The sequence below is a fragment of the Tinamus guttatus genome, unplaced genomic scaffold (genome assembly GCF_059628265.1).
Source record: "Tinamus guttatus ecotype Peru unplaced genomic scaffold, ASM5962826v1 Tinamus_guttatus_pri_ptg000311l, whole genome shotgun sequence".
NCBI classification, from domain to species: domain Eukaryota; kingdom Metazoa; phylum Chordata; class Aves; order Tinamiformes; family Tinamidae; genus Tinamus; species Tinamus guttatus.
Genome location: NW_028288845.1, coordinates 3,116,701 through 3,135,087, shown reverse-complemented (window position 1 = coordinate 3,135,087; position 18,387 = coordinate 3,116,701). Strand labels below are relative to the sequence as shown.

Below are 18,387 nucleotides of genomic sequence, written 5' to 3'. Positions count from 1 at the left end.
GATAGAAAAACTTGTGCTACAGATTTTCCAGATCTAGAGTTAACTTTTAAGTGCTGTAAGTTCTGCTCACAGTTGGTTATGTCTAGATTATTCCTATGTGGGTAAATCGTACTACTTTAAATATTCTCAAGGTTTTTTTTGGAAGAACCACATGGAACACAGAAGCTTTACATGGGAAATGCAGTGCCGCCAACTAAAGTAGCATATGTTGGAGATAAGGAACAAAATGTATGGTTAAAAGAAGTTCAAGGAGTTTCAGAACTGTAAGTAACTTTGAAAATCAAAGTGTAATTTTGCCTTTTATGGCTTAGTTATGTTTGGTTGCTGTATTATAGCCCTAGTTAGCAGACAAGAGTTTCTGCGTATATGATTATAACGAGTCCACAGGAATAAAAGCACATAAAAATAAAAATATATGTTTCAAAATGTGTGGTGTTAGTCACTTAGTATTTAAGATGAGATGATATTGTGAAAGAGTTATCAAATGAGTAAGTTAAAATATTTACTCTGTAGTATTGTATACTGCCAGTAGTGTATAATGGAGTTATACAATACCAAAGCACAACTTATTAGCTTAGATGTGTTAAGTTTGATTATAGTTCACACTTTTCGAGTGTGAATGCCTACTGGAACTCACTTGAGTTACACTACCTTATTGTGTTATCATCTGTTGAAATAAATGCCTTACTTGCCTTTAGCCCTTCCAGTGTAAAGCTAAAATACATTTAAATTAATACAGGCAAGCAAGCTATTAGAATCTCTTTAAGAGTATTGGGGTTTTTTGTTTTTTTGTTGTTGTTGTTGTTTTTAAATAAATAAATTTTACCTTGGTTTGTATATTGTAATAAAACTAAATGTTCTATTTTGTGCTCAGTTACCAGAGAAGAAAAGGAATAATTATTCATGAAACATCAGTAGTTGTGTATGCTCAGTTACTCACTGGTAATAGATATCAACTAAAGCAAAATGGTGAAGTTTATTTGGAGAAACAGTGGTCAAAACAAGCTCTTCCTTTTGTTTACCAAACTGTTGTCAAGGTAAATATACAAGTTCAATATCTTCTTGTACATAGCTCTGTTAAAAAGGTAAAAGAACCAATGCTTCTTTAAAGCAAATGAAACAAAAATTAATAAGCATCTTGAATTTGTGACTTTATAACAAAAATTTAAACTGTTTAAAAAGGAGTTTTGTGCAGTAAATTCTTTGTCTCAGAAGTTGGGACCCCATTGCACAGTTAAAGATTTTTTTAATTTGCCAGGTAGCATACATAGTTGTTTTTGTAACTTCATTTGTAATATAGCCTTAATTTCACTGCTTTCAAAGAATCAGTTCAGATTTGAAGAGAATACTTTTCAAATGTTTTAGAATAAGTACTTATTTATCTGAGCTTGTTAATAATTCTGCTGGAACTAAACAATATTTAACTTTTAACAGTATGAGTTTTATGTTTTTTTCGTATAGGATATCAAAGCCTTTGACTCTCGTTTTTCAAACATCAAAACTTTGGATGACTTGTTTCCGCCTGGGAGTACTGCCTTTATGCTGGGATCTCCTTACTATGGCTGCATGGGAGAAGTTAGTTACTAGATTTCCTTTTTCCCCTTTAGTTTTTTCAAGCCTAAAATGATCAAAGGTACTTAGTAGTAGTATTGGTCATTACATTTTGCTAGCTTTTTGGGGTGGTTTAGCCAGTGTAGGGATTCTGCTTTCCCTAACTCTGTTTGTGATATAACAGGATAAAGATTATATAGCTTTAATGCAGAATTGTGTAGTAATTATTTGGGATAATTTTCAGTATGTAGAAATGCCCTTTGGGACAAAAGTGATTCCTTTAGTGCTGTTTGGTTGGCTCTATAAGGAAGCAGTGTGGGGGTCAGAGAAGGCAGTGAATGCCAAGGCATCTTTGTGCATACTGCAGCGAAGTTGTTAATGGGTTTTGTTTCTCCCCAAGGTTCAGGATTCACACGATGTGATCTCAGAAGGTAGAATTCGTGTGGTTTTCAACATTCCATGTGAACCCCAGCTTGATCCCTTAATTCAGAACCAGCATGTAAGTGCCTCTAGTTTTGTAGTATAAGCTTAAATGTGGTGTCAAATGTACTCTGCAATGGTAAAAGTCCTTAACAGATATTTCAATAATATTCATTTGCCCTTTGTGTGAAAATCCTTATTCTTATCCCTTGGGAATAGCCGATACTTTTTGTTTATCTGTTTTTTGAAGAAATATTCTGTGAAATACAATCCTGCATATATTTTGGCCAGTCGTCTTGGAGTAAGCGGATATCTTGTCTCCAGATTTACAGGGAGTATCTTTATCGGAAGAGGATCAAAGAAAAAGTAAGTTTATATCCAAGTATATTTGAGAATTTTTGGTAGTGGAGAAGCTTGAAAATTCTAATACTGCTCTACAGAAGGTCTGCAATGTTTAATGCTGTTCTTCTGTACAACAATGTGTAACTGCAATCTCTAATTTAAAACTTTCTTCAGAGTGTATTTGTCGTAAATGAAATTCCTGTACACTGTGTTTCCCTTCTACCATATACGTATTCGCCTTGTTAATTGGTGGTTGCTGGAGTATTGCCATATTGGCTTTCACATTCTAGAAGGGGGAAAAAAAAAAAAAAAACCTTTCCTAGTTAGCCGTTTGCATAATTCAAGCTAAGTTTGACCTAACAAACATTTTGGTTCCATTGTGTCTAAGAATTTGTTCTGGTGTCATTTAAGTTCATACCTCTAACTATTGGTTAATGTTTGAGTAATCTTAAACTACTTTTTTATTGAAAAAAAAACACATTTAAAGATAAAGGAAGACTGACATGAGGCTGGCTTGTGCTTCAGACTCGATTTTCAAACAGAAGCTGTGAACACTGTCTCTTGCCTGCCCTCTAGAAGCTGAGCAACAATTGTATTATTACTGAAGCAAAGCTTCACTATAACTTCATAAATATGTCATGGATTTACAGAGATGGAGAGGGGGCTATGGGAGCAGCAATAGAAAAACTCTGTGACAGGTTATGCAGAGGTGGTTAAAATCCCTTTGCCCTGGTAAATCTGTTTCATTGTTTACATGCAGCTCAAAGGTGCAGAAGAGCACACAGCAGCATGTTTATACAGTTGAGACATGCCAGTTAGTTGCTGAAAACTAGCTCGCGCTGATTGTTCCCATGTCTGAATATTTGCTGGGTCACCGCAAAGAGAACAGGAATCCCCAAATATGGGGAAGCCCCTTCCGTAGAGACAGTTTAGGTTTTCCTTCAGGCATGTAAGAAAAATCTGCATTCTTCATATACGCTTCGGCCAGGACATATGAGAGAGAAAAATTACACCAGTACTATAGTGCTTCTGTATCTTTGTGTTTTTGAGGAGTCTCTCAAAAAGCAGTTTGATATTCTCTCAGAAGGTGAAATCAAGGTCCTGTCGTTTCTATTACAGCTAACAAAGAAGGAATTGTTCAGGGTTCATGATTTCAAGTATTTTCACTACAATCTTTCCTGTCTCAGGCAAAAGGTGAAGGAAATGGTGATTTTTTTTAAATTAATTTTAAAAATAAAGTGAAGATCGCTAGGCTAAAATACTTGTGTCAGTTGAACATTTACTTAGATTAAAACTCTTCCTTATAATTCTTCTGCAGTAGAAGTTCTCTGTAACAACCAGTCAGTGGAAGGAGACAACAAAACACTGTATTCAACGTTTTGCCAACCAGTTGGAAAAATTAGTTTCGATTTGATACAAATTAACCCATGTAGGGTAAAGAAATGCATACATACCTTGTCCTGCTGAGAATAAAAGTGGAATTGGAGTTTAATGTTTAATTTGTACTTTTAATTAAGGAATAATAACTGTACTTTTTTTTTTTAACAGTTAAGGTGAAACTTTTAAGTGTATGAGGGAGATCCCTATTTTTCTAAATGTAAAAACTATGGTTTCACAGGACAGCTCACTAAAGGAGTGTTTGATACATGAGCATTTTCTTCTGACTTAATGTATACATATGCTCCACTAATGTTGAGGGATATGCTTCATCATCATAGTAAATGCCAGGTAAATTTTGGTTGGTTAGATCTCCTTTAAGCAAGGGAAAATATTCCCTACCCTTATTTACAGTAGGGTAAGATACAGCTGGCATAGTACAGTGGATATCCTGTAACTTTATAGCTGTTGTGTACTAATAAGTAAATAGTTCAATGAAAATATTTTTTATATATTTCATGTCTAAGGATGTATGTGTGTACATGTATAGGTATATGTATATATTACTGTAAGTTAATGTTTCCTTATTTCTAGTCCTCATGGTGATCACAAAGCAAATGTGGGGCTGAACCTGAAATTTAATAAGAAAAATGAAGAAGTTCCTGGCTATACTAAGAAAGTTGGAAATGAATGGATGTACTCTTCTGCAGTAGAACAATTACTTGCTGAATATATAGAAAGGTAACTATTAAATATGGACTTCATCTAGACTATCCAACCTCATATCAGTTGCAGGAGTTTGTTGTTCTGGACCCAGATGTTGTAAGAATCTGTGAGGTTTTTTTGGCAATTCTCTAATGGAATTTCTTTCCTTCAGTATACTCTCCTCCCAAGACTGCGCATATTACTTCTCCAGTTTTTCAGTTCTGGTGAAGCCTACTTAGGACAGAATGATTTTGTCAGCGGTTATATTGACAAGTGAACAATTAGACATGAATTTTAGTTAAAAATATATGTGTGTGTGTGTGTGTATATATATATATATATATATATATATATATATATAAACTCTGGAAAATTTTAGAGCCCATCATAATTTGTTTTGATGAGGTGCTTCTGGGCCAATAGGTGCAACTAAATCTATGTTCCATTTATCCACTCCCTAGGGTGCCTGAGCTCTTCAATTATATATCCAAGAATAGCCAAGAAGATATATTCTATGAAGACGACATTTGGCCTGGCGAGGATGAGAATGGGTAAGGCTGAATCTGGGGGTGACCATTTGATGGCTGGTCATCACTCTGTTAAAACTATCAACATGTTGTGCATTTTAGTTGGGGTATCAAAGTCTCTGTCAGACTCCTGTTTCAAGCAAAAGATCAATTTAATTTTCAGTATCTGCTTTATAAATTTTGGTTTTGAAATCCTCTTCAATATTACATAGGTGTAAAGTAATCAGAAAGTCACTCAAAGATCATTTTTGAAAAATAAGCAATAAACATTAAGCATTTGAAGTGATTTTCAATATGAAATATAATGCACGCAGCGCTTACCTGTTTTTCGTTACGCATTCGGTCAGTTCTGGGTAGTTACAGTATTTTCATGTTAGTTCATACAGTTGACCAACTGTGTATGTACATATTCAGTTGGTATTTAAATTTGGAAGCTGAAAGTAAAAGATTTTTCAGAAAGGAAGACAAGGAGCAAGCTTGATTCCAGATACTATACTACACTATACTTGATCTTAGCCAAAAGGCCGAGAAGCAATGTATTAGTTATCAAAAAGCTAGTTCAAGCTGCTGATGGTTCTAAGTTGGTAAATCTGCACAATCCTGCACTGTACAGGACTTTGCCATGTGGGCATAGGACTTTTCTGTTATAAAAATCTCAAGATTATGCTCCATTATGCCCTTCACACCCTGAAGTTCGTTCATATGTGCAGTGAGAAACAGCCAGTCACAGATCATTTGACCGCAGCCAGACATGGTTAGTTTGTTGGGTACAAACTTAATTTATAGAATAGGCTTTACAGACAATTTTTAACAGACTATTTGCCCCCTCCATAGAGTATATTTTTGAAATAGTGTTGCATGATTCACTTATGGGCTTTTTACTTCACAAATGTATACAAGCATTGTGCCTATGTTGTAGTATATATCTGAAAAATCAGGTGACATGGTTATGTGCTTAGTCAGTGTAAGTGATTTTAATCAACAACGTTTCTATTTAGGGCTGAAAAAGTTCAAGAAATTGTGGCCTGGCTAAAGGCACATCCTGTTTCTGCTTTGTCTCGCTCATCTTGTGACTTACAAATTTTGGATGCAGCCATTGTTGAGAAAATTGAGGAAGAAATAGAGAAATGCAAGGTATGCAGCTTGATACCGTTGTGAACAGCGATGAACTGAAACACAACTGTTGGTAATTTTTCAAATTTTTGAATTAGAGTCAGATGATTAAAGATTATTTATTCCTCTGAAGAAAAATAATACAGACTAATGTTAAGTGCCGAATTCACAGTGTAGATTGTCACAGTAATTCAGGGAAGTGCATTAATAATCTTTCTGCTTTGGTTTTCTTTTTGAAGTGATTCAACAGCTGTAGGATGTACTCTGAAGCTCCTCTGCCTTTTGGTGGTTTCAGAAAGCAATAGCTACCAAATAAATTGTGAACGACTCAAGTGCTGTTTCCAAGTGCTGTCCCAACCTTTCTTCCATTGCAGTTTCTCTTTGACATGAGGAAAACTGGGTAGTGGCTTCTTCAAGAAAGTTACTGAAGGGAAAAATGAGAGGCAAAACTACATGAAATAATGGGTTGTTTTGCTTTGAAGTTGTTGGAAGGACACAAAGGTGTGAATTGGTGTGAACTCTGGAATTAGTCGAACAATAAAAACTCTTCAGTAGGAAGTCAGTCATGTTTTAAACAAGTGGATTTAGTCATTTTAAACACTTCGTGAAAGCTCTATGTCTTTATCAAAACAAAAGAATGTCTTTGCTGTCTCTTCAAATGTTTTGTTAAACCTGAAGACCAGATTTAATGACTTTTTGTTCCTTTCCCTTAGCAGAGGAAGAGCAACAAGAAGGTGCGAGTAACTGTGAAACCTCATTTGCTATACAGAGTAAGTGACATCAGAAGTTGTTGATTGAAAATGAATTTGTCCACATAATATTTATTTTACTTAAGTGTGATTTTTATCAACGTTCAACAAGCAGAATTGTAGTACAGTATTAATCGAAAAAAATCAGTATGAGGCCTTCTAGAAAATCAGTTTGAAAGGGAAAGGTCTCCTTCTCTAGAGGGAAAGAATTAGCTACAGATGCCTTCATATATTATAGAACTATTCAGTTCTTTTTTGCATCTTTTCTCCTTGGTGCTCCTGCAATTCTGCCTTTCACAGGCATATAATGAAGACAGAGTAAAATGTGCTTTGTATTTGTCACTTTTTCCTTATTCTGCTTTTTTTCTTGACCCTGACCAGCTGCTAATCTTGCTTGGTATTTCACGGGTACCCGTGTTAATGACACAGGCAGTTATTGCTCACCAGTTTTGTTTTGTTTCTGTTGATCCCCTTGGTCTCTCTTGGATCGTGCAAGGCACCACTGTTTCCCAGGCAAAAGCAGTGAGTCAGTGTTGGAAGGAAAAAAAAAAAAAAAAAAAAAGGATTTTGTTGCTTTGTGTCAGCAGAAGAAGGCTTCTATGTTATTAACCAATGCTAACATAATCTTTTGGTTATTTCAGCCTTTAGAACAACAGAATGGGGTAGTTCCTGATCGAGATGCAGAGTACAGGCTGTTTGATCGTGTTGTCAATGTGAGAGAGAACTTTTCTGTTCCTGTTGGTCTTCGAGGCACCATTATAGGAATTAAAGGAGGTAATATTTTCTTTATGGTTAGAGTATTATAGCTATATTATAGCTAAACTGTTGGGAAAACAGACTGCAGAATAGTATTTTGTATAAAGGTTGTGAAAATTTCTCAACTAAGAAGCATATGCAGTTGGGAGCCACTAGTGCCATATTTTCTGTTGTGAATTAAATCTACAGGTCATCTCTTTTAATTTCATTTGTTAGGCAGTTGTACTTTGAATACAAAATTACTTATCCTTTGTTCCTTCTTAATGTGAAGAAGTCAGGGAGATCAATGAAAAGGAATAAGGACTGACAAGTAAAAGTAAATGAGGTAAGATATAAACAAAATAAAGAGAAATAGAGGCAGTAAAAAGAAAATGGAACCAAGTATTTGCCCAATTGCTTGCACCGAGTATAAAATTCAATGTGATTTGTGTCTCAAATTGTTTTATTTGGCTTTTGAATTTTATTCCATGATAGTCCGTTTCTGTTATATGACTTGTATTTAAATCTTCTTTGACTGCAAGGTTGTCCACAAGTCTCTCTCCAGGTAAACAAAAGGATTCACCAAAGCAGATGTTACCTAAAAGTTTGAGATCTAGTGATAAAATTGTTTGTGTAGCCTGACATTTTAGCTTTTATTTTCTCATTCAGTCTGCATCCAACAAAATCTTGAATAAACTAGATTTGATTGAGGCTTTTTAGAGAGACACTCTTTACAATTACTATACATTAGTAAAAATTTCAAAGAAACATTAGACTTTTGTTATATGAGCAATATTTAACAAAAAGGTATTGTTAAAGCTGTCAGTAAAGGTGGCTTGTATCTTCTTTCTGAAGCTTTAATATCAATAAGACAATTCTGACATTTGTAAGATGCATAGTGCTTGCAAGTTGCAGTTCTGTGAACAAGTTGCTGTGCATGGTATGTTTCTGTTAAAGGAGTATTTAAGCGGCAGCCTTTTCTTTGAGAAGAATTTCTAAATTGTTAAGTTATTCATTCAGGCAATAACATATCTTTGTTGCTAATAATTTAGAGGCTTTGGTCTCTTACTGCATAAATAATCCAGAATTTAAGTTATTTAGCTGAAAATAAGCACTGTCATATATGTAGAATTACATTTTACTTCATTTTCCATAGCCAGTAGAGAAACAGATGTACTCTTTGAAGTTTTGTTTGATGAAGAATTCCTTGGAGGCCTAACTATAAGGTTTGTGTGTGGAGTGTCATACTAATTTCGTGCCATTGGTGAGCGGAACTGTTGGCCTTTGGTTTATATTTATGAGTATTTTTACTTCTTTTTAAGCTTTTGTCTCTTAAAGGACTTGGTTTTTATCTTTTGGGATTCTCTGTGATTAGGGATTATTTTTATTAAGCATGGTATATTTTGGAAATGCTCTTTAGGCTTTTTTGCCTATTTAGAAACTATTACGTTTTAGAAAGCAGACTTGCGTCAATGGACTAAAGCAATGGATCCAAATGTATTTATAAACATAAAAGTATGAAACAAATTACTATCAGTATGTTTTTAACATAGATTTAAAAAAATAGTAAAATCATTTGTTATTTTGAAAGAATAACTCTAAGATACCTGTAATTGATATTTAATTTATTTAAGTTTTAACCAGTAGTTCAGGAGGTCGAGACATAGTTAATACTTTTGTCTTAGAGTGTGGTACCTCTTAAGTACCTAAATAAGCACCTATTGCCAGTGGCTTTCATTTTACTGTTGGTTTTAGATCAATTGCATTTTTGTATGACAGAAAATATGGGGAAAATAGTTGCTTATTCCATGAGGTTAGCAAGCATAACAATCTTATTCCTCGTGAAAGGGGATTTATTCCTGAACATTAACTATCTTCAGTAATCTGAGACTCAGAATCATTAAGTCAGATATGACTAAAGGCAGCTTAATTTGAATTTATAATTCTGCCATCAGCTTGAGTTTTCACCTCAGCAAAAGAAAAATAGGTCCTAAATGCTTTGCAGAAGTATTTGCTTACAGAGTTTTGCCATAAAAATTGCCTCACTATTAAAATCGCTTTGAGCTCAGCACTGAAAAGCACCATGTGAGTTTAAAAAGTAGTAGTAATTGTTGGTTTCAGTGTTTTGAAGGCCAGAGGTAGAAGTGGAGCTCGATGTGACCAACATTGTGTGCAATGGTACTGGATTTCAATACTGGGTGTAGTTTTCAAATTTTGTTAATCAAACGTGAATCATTACATTTTGGCATAAAGGCAATGCCCTTGTTAATTCAGATGTACTGGGATGTCTACAGTTAAATGAATTAAAGCAGTGATTTAATTTGCCTTTTTTTAGGTGCTCACCTGCCAGAGGTTATCGTCTGCCATCAAGTGCCTTAATTAATCTGTCTCATGGTAATCGGTCAGAAATGGGAAATCAAAAACTGACTGCCATAGTTAAACCGCAGCCAGCAGTGAATAACTACAGTGCATACGCATCTGATCTATCATCCGTATGCTCCCAAAAAGTGCCCCTGGGAGGTCTCAACCATTCTCCTCGTTCCCTTTTTGTTCCTACTCAAGTAAGCATTTTCTTTTTCCTTTATACATAAATATTTTTCCACAGCCTGAGTTATGACTGTGGTTATAATTATCAATGAGGATAACAATTTCATTTGTAAGTGGATAATTTTGCATTAGGGGAACCTTTATTTCTGAGATATTACTTTGTGCAATAGTAAAAGTGACCAGAAGTTTCCTGTTGAACTCAGCTGTTTTGTTTTGCTGAGTAGGTCCATATGGGTTTGCAGGAGGCAAACGGTCAGTTCATAGAAGGTACCACAGTTGTTATCATCCAATAGTCTGTTTTGGCAGAGATGCAGTTATGCACTTAATGCTCTATTCCTGATAATGCTTTCTGTAAATCAAGCTTGTACTCCTGCTCAGAAGGAGAGGACATGATTTTTTTTATCTGTTTGGTTCCTGGTAATGACTTGATTCTTTTGAAAATATAGGAAAGCAAGAAAAATGGTGAAGAGGTAAATTGGATATTCTTACTGATTTAATTAAACTATTTTTATGGGTGTTTCTTTTTTTAAAATAATAATAAAAAAAGCTTAATGGGTAATTTCGCATGACTCTTTTCAATGTTGAGAAGAATTGTTTCATATTTTGTAAGCCTGTAGAAGAAAAAAGTATTTAGACAATTTTAATGAAACGCCATTTTGTTCGCTGAGTGCTTCCCCTCTGCCATCCTCAATGATCTAGCAGCTGAGTGGAAGGCAGCATTACAGTCTCAGGGGTGAAAATCAGGGCAACTACGGTTCGCTCCAGAAGGGATCATTTTTGAGTGGCAATCAGAAAAATAAAGTGAATGTTTCAATTCATTTAGTAGTGGACCTGACTGCCTTAATACTTATTTTGGCACACTTATTAGAGTGAGAGTCCTTTTCTCACGATTAACAGGTAACGCCGTTTTCTTACATCAAATGTTTTAGCTCAAGTACGCAACTCATGTAAGTTTTTGAATAAATTATTTCCAATGTTATATGATTTAGATACTAAAATTTCAGAACAGCTGTTCTTTAGCTAGCTGAGCCTCAGTTCTGTGGTAACATACCTATAAGTTAAGTAGCCAAAGCTGCCTGAGAAGTAATAAGCAATTGAAACTGCCTACAAAATAAGGCATTAATAATAAAACTGAAGAATACTACCAATCTGAGAATACGCTTTCAAAAACATTTTGAATCATCATCTTAGCTTAATTATCCTCAGTGATCTTTTTCACGTTGATAATTTGTAAAAATTGTAAGCAAATCTAACCAAACTCAAATCTCAAACTAAGCTGATTAGAATTTGTGAACGATTTTTAGGAAAAGCTGTACTATAAACATATTGCAGCCCATTTTCAGAAGTTAAATCTCTGCAAGTTCTGCTAGTGTCAGTATGAAAATCTCTGTCATTAGAGCATGTCATCAGTTAACTTTGGACATCTAAATCTCAAAAATGTCTTTGTATGTCTTTGTTTTGTTGTTTGTTTATTTGTTTGCTAGCCACAGAATAAGCAAGATGATGAATTCTGCAGCATATGGCAATCATTGCAGGGTTCTGGGAAGTCTCACCACATTCAACAAAGCATGCACGAGAAGGTTAGTATAAAATCTTTAAACAGCTCGCTGGAGATAAAAATGTAAGTGTGCTTATTTTAATGCATCAGCTCATCACACTGACAAACTTTTCAGTCAGTGTTGAAAATTATCTTTCTTCAAAGTATTGCAAGATATGCATAGCTCTGGAAAGAAGTAATGATAAGGAACTAACATGGAAATTAAGGTTAGATGTTTGAATCCCTTAGGGTGCAGTTCTACCTCAGGAAGTCAAGCTGGGAACTGGCAATCAGTTCTACAAGCCAGGCTTCAATGAGAGCAGCTTTAAAGGCCAGCAAAGAAAACAGGAGCCATATAAAAAGTGTAAGTATTATAACTGAAAACTTGGAGAAAGTTTAATTGCTTATCCAACTTTTATTCAAATACCTATTAAATATTTGTAGTTATTGACAGAAAATAATTTATTACAGTTAGATGAGCAGTGCATTGCACAAGTTATTGTCACATACCACTCCTGGTTTGTGTATTAGGCTGTTTCACACTTAATCCAGAACACTTTTAACCAAGCTGTTCATGATGTTTACTTTCTGCTCGCCTAACTTAAAAGCCAGCTTTTTGTTTTGTTTGCTTCAATTTGCTTGCAGACAGGCATGTTTCTTAGAGAAAAGTAAATTTACAGGTATATAGTTGCACACATTCACCTCTGTTTATTTTATCCTACAAAAAAAATGTGAATTAATGGCATTTGATTGAAATTAATGCTACTATGTGCACTTTTATGGATTTGTTGGTATTTTGGGGTTTAATGAAACTCAATTAAAATCACTGCAAAAAAATAGGTGTACTTTTACATGATTTATTTGTAGTTAAAGAAGATTCTAAAATTGCAAGAAATGAGAGTCAGACGCATAATAAAACATCAAATAAACAGGTAATTTAATCTTCTATACTGAGTAAATATATTCCGGTTTTCATTTCCTTTGTTTATTTTTATTTTTTTATTTTTTTCATTTTACTCTGATCTAATTAATATTTTTACCAATTTCTATTTACTGGGCATCTTAGTTGATTCTTTTGATAGATACATTTTAACTTTTTTCTTTTTTTTATTATTGTTATTTTCTAAATTTTTTTGTACCTAAATGAGAGTAAGATCAAAAAACATATAAAGATGATATTGAATAATAATAAGAGCCTCCAGAAACTTGTTATACCTCTCCTGTTATTTTTTTGTTCTTTTTAGGCATTAAAAGCTACATTGTAGAGAGAAAATCCAAACAGTAGATTGCGGTTAGCTGAGCTCATATTTAAGGATGTTAGCTTGTGAAAGGTCTCTGCAGATAAATTGGCAATACATTTGCATTATATTTAGCAGTGGAGGAGTAGTGTTCAATAGTAAATGCTGCAGTTTATTTCAGAATTTTGCAGGACATAAGTATAATGTCAAACTTCTGAAGAGAAACGAAAGTCCCAATGTGCCTGTAGTGCAGAAGGCTTCAGTTGATGGTCCCTATACAGCTGGAAAGGTAGGGTTGAGATAGTTCATTTTGTTCTGCTCTTTGAATAATTTCAATTTATGAGCCATTTTGTTCCCTATTATTGCTATTGACTTGTATGTACATTCATGTTTATAGCAGATAAAAGACAAACTTGAATAGCCTTGATCATTTTAAAATCAGTTTTTTGTTGGTCACCTCCTATATTTTTATATGCAAAAATGTGTATAGTGTGTGGACATCTGTTTATGCTCAGACCAGGCTGAATCAGCATAAAATTAAGCTGAAACACTTTTTCTTCTGCATCTTCTTGTAATTTTCTTCTAATTTGTTTTAACAAGGGCAATGAGCTTGAAAGCCTTCTAGCTTCTTTGAAAATTTCCAAAGAAAATGAAGTGCAGACTAACTCCAAGGAAGCAAGAGCTATGAATGAAGAACATCTGTCACCACAGTCATTTGCTATGGTGTGTATACTGCAGGAATCATTACATAATAATTTAGCATCTTGTCTCTTAGCATCCAAGCTACTATTTAAAGGAACTCCTTCAAACCTCCTACTGTCTTCTTAAACACACAGATGAGGTTTATAATCAGCTATTCTTGAAAAAAAAAATTGTTTATGATAAGACACTGTTATCTGTGCTTTGGTAAAATATAACTGATGGAAAAATAAAATTTTAGTATTACCATTTGTGGTATTAACAGAGGTAACTAAGAAGACAGTGTTTCTGAACACCATTGTTTTCCTGAATGGTTTATTTTTCTTTTAAAGAAAGGAACACAGATGCTCAAAGAAATTTTGAAGATAGACAGCCCTGACCTGGAAACCAAGAATGAAGTGAAATCCCAAGTTAATGATGTTCCTGCTCCCCCTAGTAGACAGGATTCCCATGGAGCTGCCTTGCAATATAGACAAACAAAAAAAATGGGTATGTTTAGATATCACCTAAGAGTTCAGAGCTTCACCTTATAGTGACAGTTCAATACAGGCTTAATTCACTATATTTCACTTACTTTCAGAATGAACTAAAAACTCTTTTTCAAGTTGGCTTCTTTATTCAGAACTGAAAAACTTACGGTATAATCATCTGTTTTATGTTCAAGTCAGTTGTGAAGGTACAAAAAAAAAATCAAATATACTTTATTTTCTGCTGATAACAAAGTTGCTGCCTTTCGTAAAAGGAAAAAAATTGTGAGGTAACTTTCTCTCTCTTTTGCTAGCTGCTTATATGAACAAGCCTCATAGCGTTGGAGGCCCTCAGAATGCATCAGCATTGGAAACTGGAGGTCACCCTTTCATTGGTCCACAGACTACACTGTCCACTCCTGTTTCTGAACTTTCTCATATTTGTTCTCTGCTTGGAATGTCACAACCTGATTTCTCTTTCCTGAAAACACCACAGGTAAAGCTTATTTTTCACAGACATTAAAGTTCTCAACTTTGTGTCAATTATCCTATAATATTTTTGATTGGTCACTGAAATCCTTCTAAAACCAAGATCATAGCTCCTTTTGTTTATTCCTGAAGTAATGTTGATTAAACATAGTAACAGTGATTAAACATACACTCTTCATTGAGTTTCAAATTCACTTTTTGCATAGTATAATTACTCTAAAATTCTTATCTCATTTTCCCAGACCATGACAGTTTGTCACATAAAGTTATCCAATGGTTTGTTGGTTCATGGACCACAGTGTCATTCTGAAACTGAAGCCAAGGAAAAAGCTGCACTTTTTGCTTTACAGAGATTGGTGAGAACAGCAAAGAATCTTTAGAAATCTTTGTGTCTCTTTATTGCATTGATGCTGTTTGTAATCCGCCATTTTCCTCTTCAAAGAGCTCTATAGGAGTGAACTTTCCATTGTCTCCACCTCCACCAGTGTTTCCAAATTATCAACCTCTGGGAGTTCCTGTACCACCTGGATCTATTCCTCCAGTCTTTACACAGCCTCCTGGTAAGTATTTGACTAATACATATTTAAAATATTATCATAATCACCTGTAATTGTAGCAGGTGTTTGTGTGCGAAATGAGTGCCTTCCCGAAAGATGCATTTTTTTGGTTTTCCTGCATGTACTTTTACCTGTCTGGCATTCATGAAAATATCTTCCTTAAGTATCTACTTTTTTTTTTTTTTCCATGAATAATTTTTATCCATTCATTAGTTAATTATTTAGAATTAACTTTCAGTGAAGTGTTATGTCACAGTCCTGTTGTGCCTTGCTAGACATTAGAATGGTAAATAACCAAAATTATTAAGTTGTTAAATTGTTAACTATTGTTAAATCACAGTGGCATTTTGGTTTTATCTGTTTTGTATTGTACTAAAGCTCACATCCACAGCTGGTAATTAATGACTTGGCACCACTGTCGAATCCTAGTAACCTACTCAGCAGCCGCTGTATCTTTTCTCCCCTGAGTTTCTGTATTGTTGACTGAGGCAGAAGGGTGGCCTAAGCTTCCCTTCTACTAGTAGAGTTTACTCAGGGAGGGATATGATGATCCTGACTAGCTTATGTATGCTTGGAAATGCAAATGCAGTGACCCAGTGCTCTCAACCATGCCATCATCTAGATGTGGTTCTTTAAAAACAGAACCGTCATCTTTATTTAAGTATATTTTTTTATATATATATAAATACCTATGAATCATATTAGGCCTTAGTAGAAAGAGAAACAAAAAGCATGCTTTGGATTTTGGTGAGATGCTCTACTTTTTCTGAAGAAAGAGAGCTAAAAGTTGTTTATTTTCACAGCTAATATAATGCCTCCATCATCTCACATGTTTGGTCCAATGTCTTGGGGAGCTCCAATGCCTGTTCATGGCAAACATTATTATCCTGGTTCCTATCCAGGAAATATGCCTCTTGCAGCAACTATACCAGTTGGTACTCACAACCAGTTTATACCTCTGCAGGTAAGTTTGGCAGGTTAGTCTTAAGATTTCTGTTTTTGTAAAAAGGTCTATACATGATGAATGCAGACACACCCTTGTGAAGCATTACTTAGTGTTAGAAAAATGATTTTAAAGAGTGATATGCATGTTTTTAATTGTGGAATATCTGCAGGGTTTTTTGTTTTTTGAGAATGCCTTCTGTTAAAAAATATTTATTTAATTTAAAGGTAACTAAAAAAAGGGCTGCTAGCAAGAAAAACTTTGAGCTCAAGGAGTTTCAGAATTCCCCTCAAGCTGCACCACTAAAGAATGAACAGCCAGTGTCTTCTGACCACATTCAGCAAGATAGTTCTTCAGCTCCTTTAAAATCTACTCAAGCTGCTCAATCCACTGTTTCATTTCAAGACAAGGTGACTACTCCAAGCGTTCCTCATAACAAATCAACACCAAACACATCCAGCAAGCGAAAGCCAAGAAAGCTGGCTGTCAATTTTGGCGCACCAAAATCTTCAGACTAAACATGGTAGCTAGGTGGATTTTATCTATAACTCTTCCCCAGTGTTTTGTTACATCGTTTAAAAAAATCAGAAAGCTCTATTAAAAAGACCAGCCACTTTAATGATAATATAGAATGAAATACATTTTATTTGCTATGCTTTTCAGGTTGTTATGAAAACTATAAAAATTATGTTAAAACTTAATTATTTTGATTAAATTAATAAAAGCCAGGAAATGCTGAGTTAAGGTTACCATGCCATCCATTGTGCCTAAGTTTCTGAACAGTGGCTTACAAACTCTACTGGGTGAGCAGCAATAACAGTGGCAACCCTAATTCAGAATTGCCTTGCTTTTCGGGTGGGATATGGAGCAGTAATAAGTTGGGCATCAAACATCGCTTAGTATGATATTTTGTATCCTAGCTTATTTTTAAATAGAGGATTGAAGTAAAAAGAAAAAAAAAAAAAACTTAAATGCAGTTTTCTTATTGGCTCGCCAGGTCTTTTTGATCTGAATCAGTATGAATAGAACCTAACTACAGTGGAACTGCCAAATTTGCTATAACTGTGAACTGCTGAGCTTTATACCAAAGGCCAACAACTGTACAACTTTCAGAATTTAGATATAACTAGGTCTCTGGAATTCGAGTGGCAAAAGTGGTTGCTGATGCAGAACCAGTTCTAGGAGATTAATTTATAGAATGTGTAGAATCAAATAAAAAATGCATCTATCAATTAGAGTCCTCTCTGGTAAAGTATGTTAAATTTTTGAATTAGCAGCTTTATTGATTTCATTGTTTTGGCAAACTAAGATTTCTACTACAAATCTGCATAGCCCCCTGAAATGCCAGTAATATCCTGAAATATTCTTAATTACAAAAATGAACAGAGTATAAAGAGATGTTCATTTGTATAGTTTGGCTGTCAAAATTATGCTTGTTCAGATTCTGTTTTTCCTTCCAACAGTCTGTGGCCTGAAACTTTCTCTATGGTACATTGTTTTGTTGTTAGGTGACTTTTAATATTTAATTTTAATTTTGTGGTAGAAGTTCTGTGTAGCAAAACTGACATTAAATTGTCATGACTTATTAGTGTTAGTTCCATAATGATATCTGGACAAAAATTGGACTTGTATTTTTGGAGGTTGTTGTGTTTTAAGAAGCAACACCATTGTGTTTAGTTCATGGGTTTTGTTTGTTTTTTAAAAGGTTCAGAGATCCTTTAGCTATTTTCAACTCATATATACAGTCCTAATTCACATTAATAGGAATTTTTCATTTTAGGATAAAATTTGAAAATTTGAAGCTTTAATTTTTGCTGCTTACTGACATTCATTGGATCTTGTTTCATTTTCTTCTTCGTTCTGATATGTTCCAGAAAAAAAATACATATTTTTTTTTCTCTAAGCTCAGAAAGCTTAGCAATAAAGCACAATTTCATCTTTAGTGACCTATTTTGTTGCCTTCAAACAGGTTTCCTGGTGGACCTGCAAGTCTGTATGCTTAAGTTCCCCTATGTTGTTCTTTGTCTTGATTTCTTGATTTAGTATCAGGACTCGTGTTATTATTTGATGAGTGTGGTGTTTTTTTGTTTTTTTTTTTTTTTTTTTTTTTTTTAAATTCATTTCTCCGAAACAGTTATTGCCTCAGCAGTATTTGTAGGATAGCAGCAAGCCCTGTAAAAAGGACCACAAAGGTAAAAAGTAAGACATTTTAATTAATTTTATTATCACAAGCCTTGTAGAGTAGGTTACATACAGTCTGAAAATACTTTGATTTTGTTGTTGTTGTTTTCTTTATAGCTAGCTAGTTTTAAGAGTTTTAAAGCCCTACTCCTTGAGGGAAAGATGACCTTTTCAATGATTTACTGGTACCAGTAACATGATACTGACATC

At 34.4% G+C, this 18,387-nt stretch overlaps 1 protein-coding gene across 1 annotated transcript in view; it reads left to right on the top strand.

Annotated features, from left to right (window-relative positions):
* XRN1 (5'-3' exoribonuclease 1) overlaps nt 1–17,189 on the top strand; it is a 32,997-nt gene extending 15,808 nt beyond the window's left edge. Inside the window, 24 exon segments of the mRNA XM_088528520.1 lie at nt 132–263; nt 875–1,037; nt 1,462–1,575; nt 1,952–2,050; nt 2,222–2,337; nt 4,285–4,431; nt 4,857–4,946; nt 5,921–6,056; nt 6,749–6,805; nt 7,426–7,558; nt 8,676–8,745; nt 9,855–10,080; nt 10,766–10,867; nt 11,551–11,646; nt 11,853–11,967; nt 12,471–12,535; nt 13,023–13,130; nt 13,442–13,564; nt 13,873–14,029; nt 14,322–14,503; nt 14,739–14,852; nt 14,939–15,056; nt 15,857–16,017; nt 16,224–17,189. Coding sequence (XP_088384646.1) covers nt 132–263; nt 875–1,037; nt 1,462–1,575; nt 1,952–2,050; nt 2,222–2,337; nt 4,285–4,431; nt 4,857–4,946; nt 5,921–6,056; nt 6,749–6,805; nt 7,426–7,558; nt 8,676–8,745; nt 9,855–10,080; nt 10,766–10,867; nt 11,551–11,646; nt 11,853–11,967; nt 12,471–12,535; nt 13,023–13,130; nt 13,442–13,564; nt 13,873–14,029; nt 14,322–14,503; nt 14,739–14,852; nt 14,939–15,056; nt 15,857–16,017; nt 16,224–16,514 — 3,115 coding nt within the window. The 3' untranslated portion in view covers nt 16,515–17,189.
* Nucleotides 17,190–18,387: the final 1,198 nt, after the last annotated feature.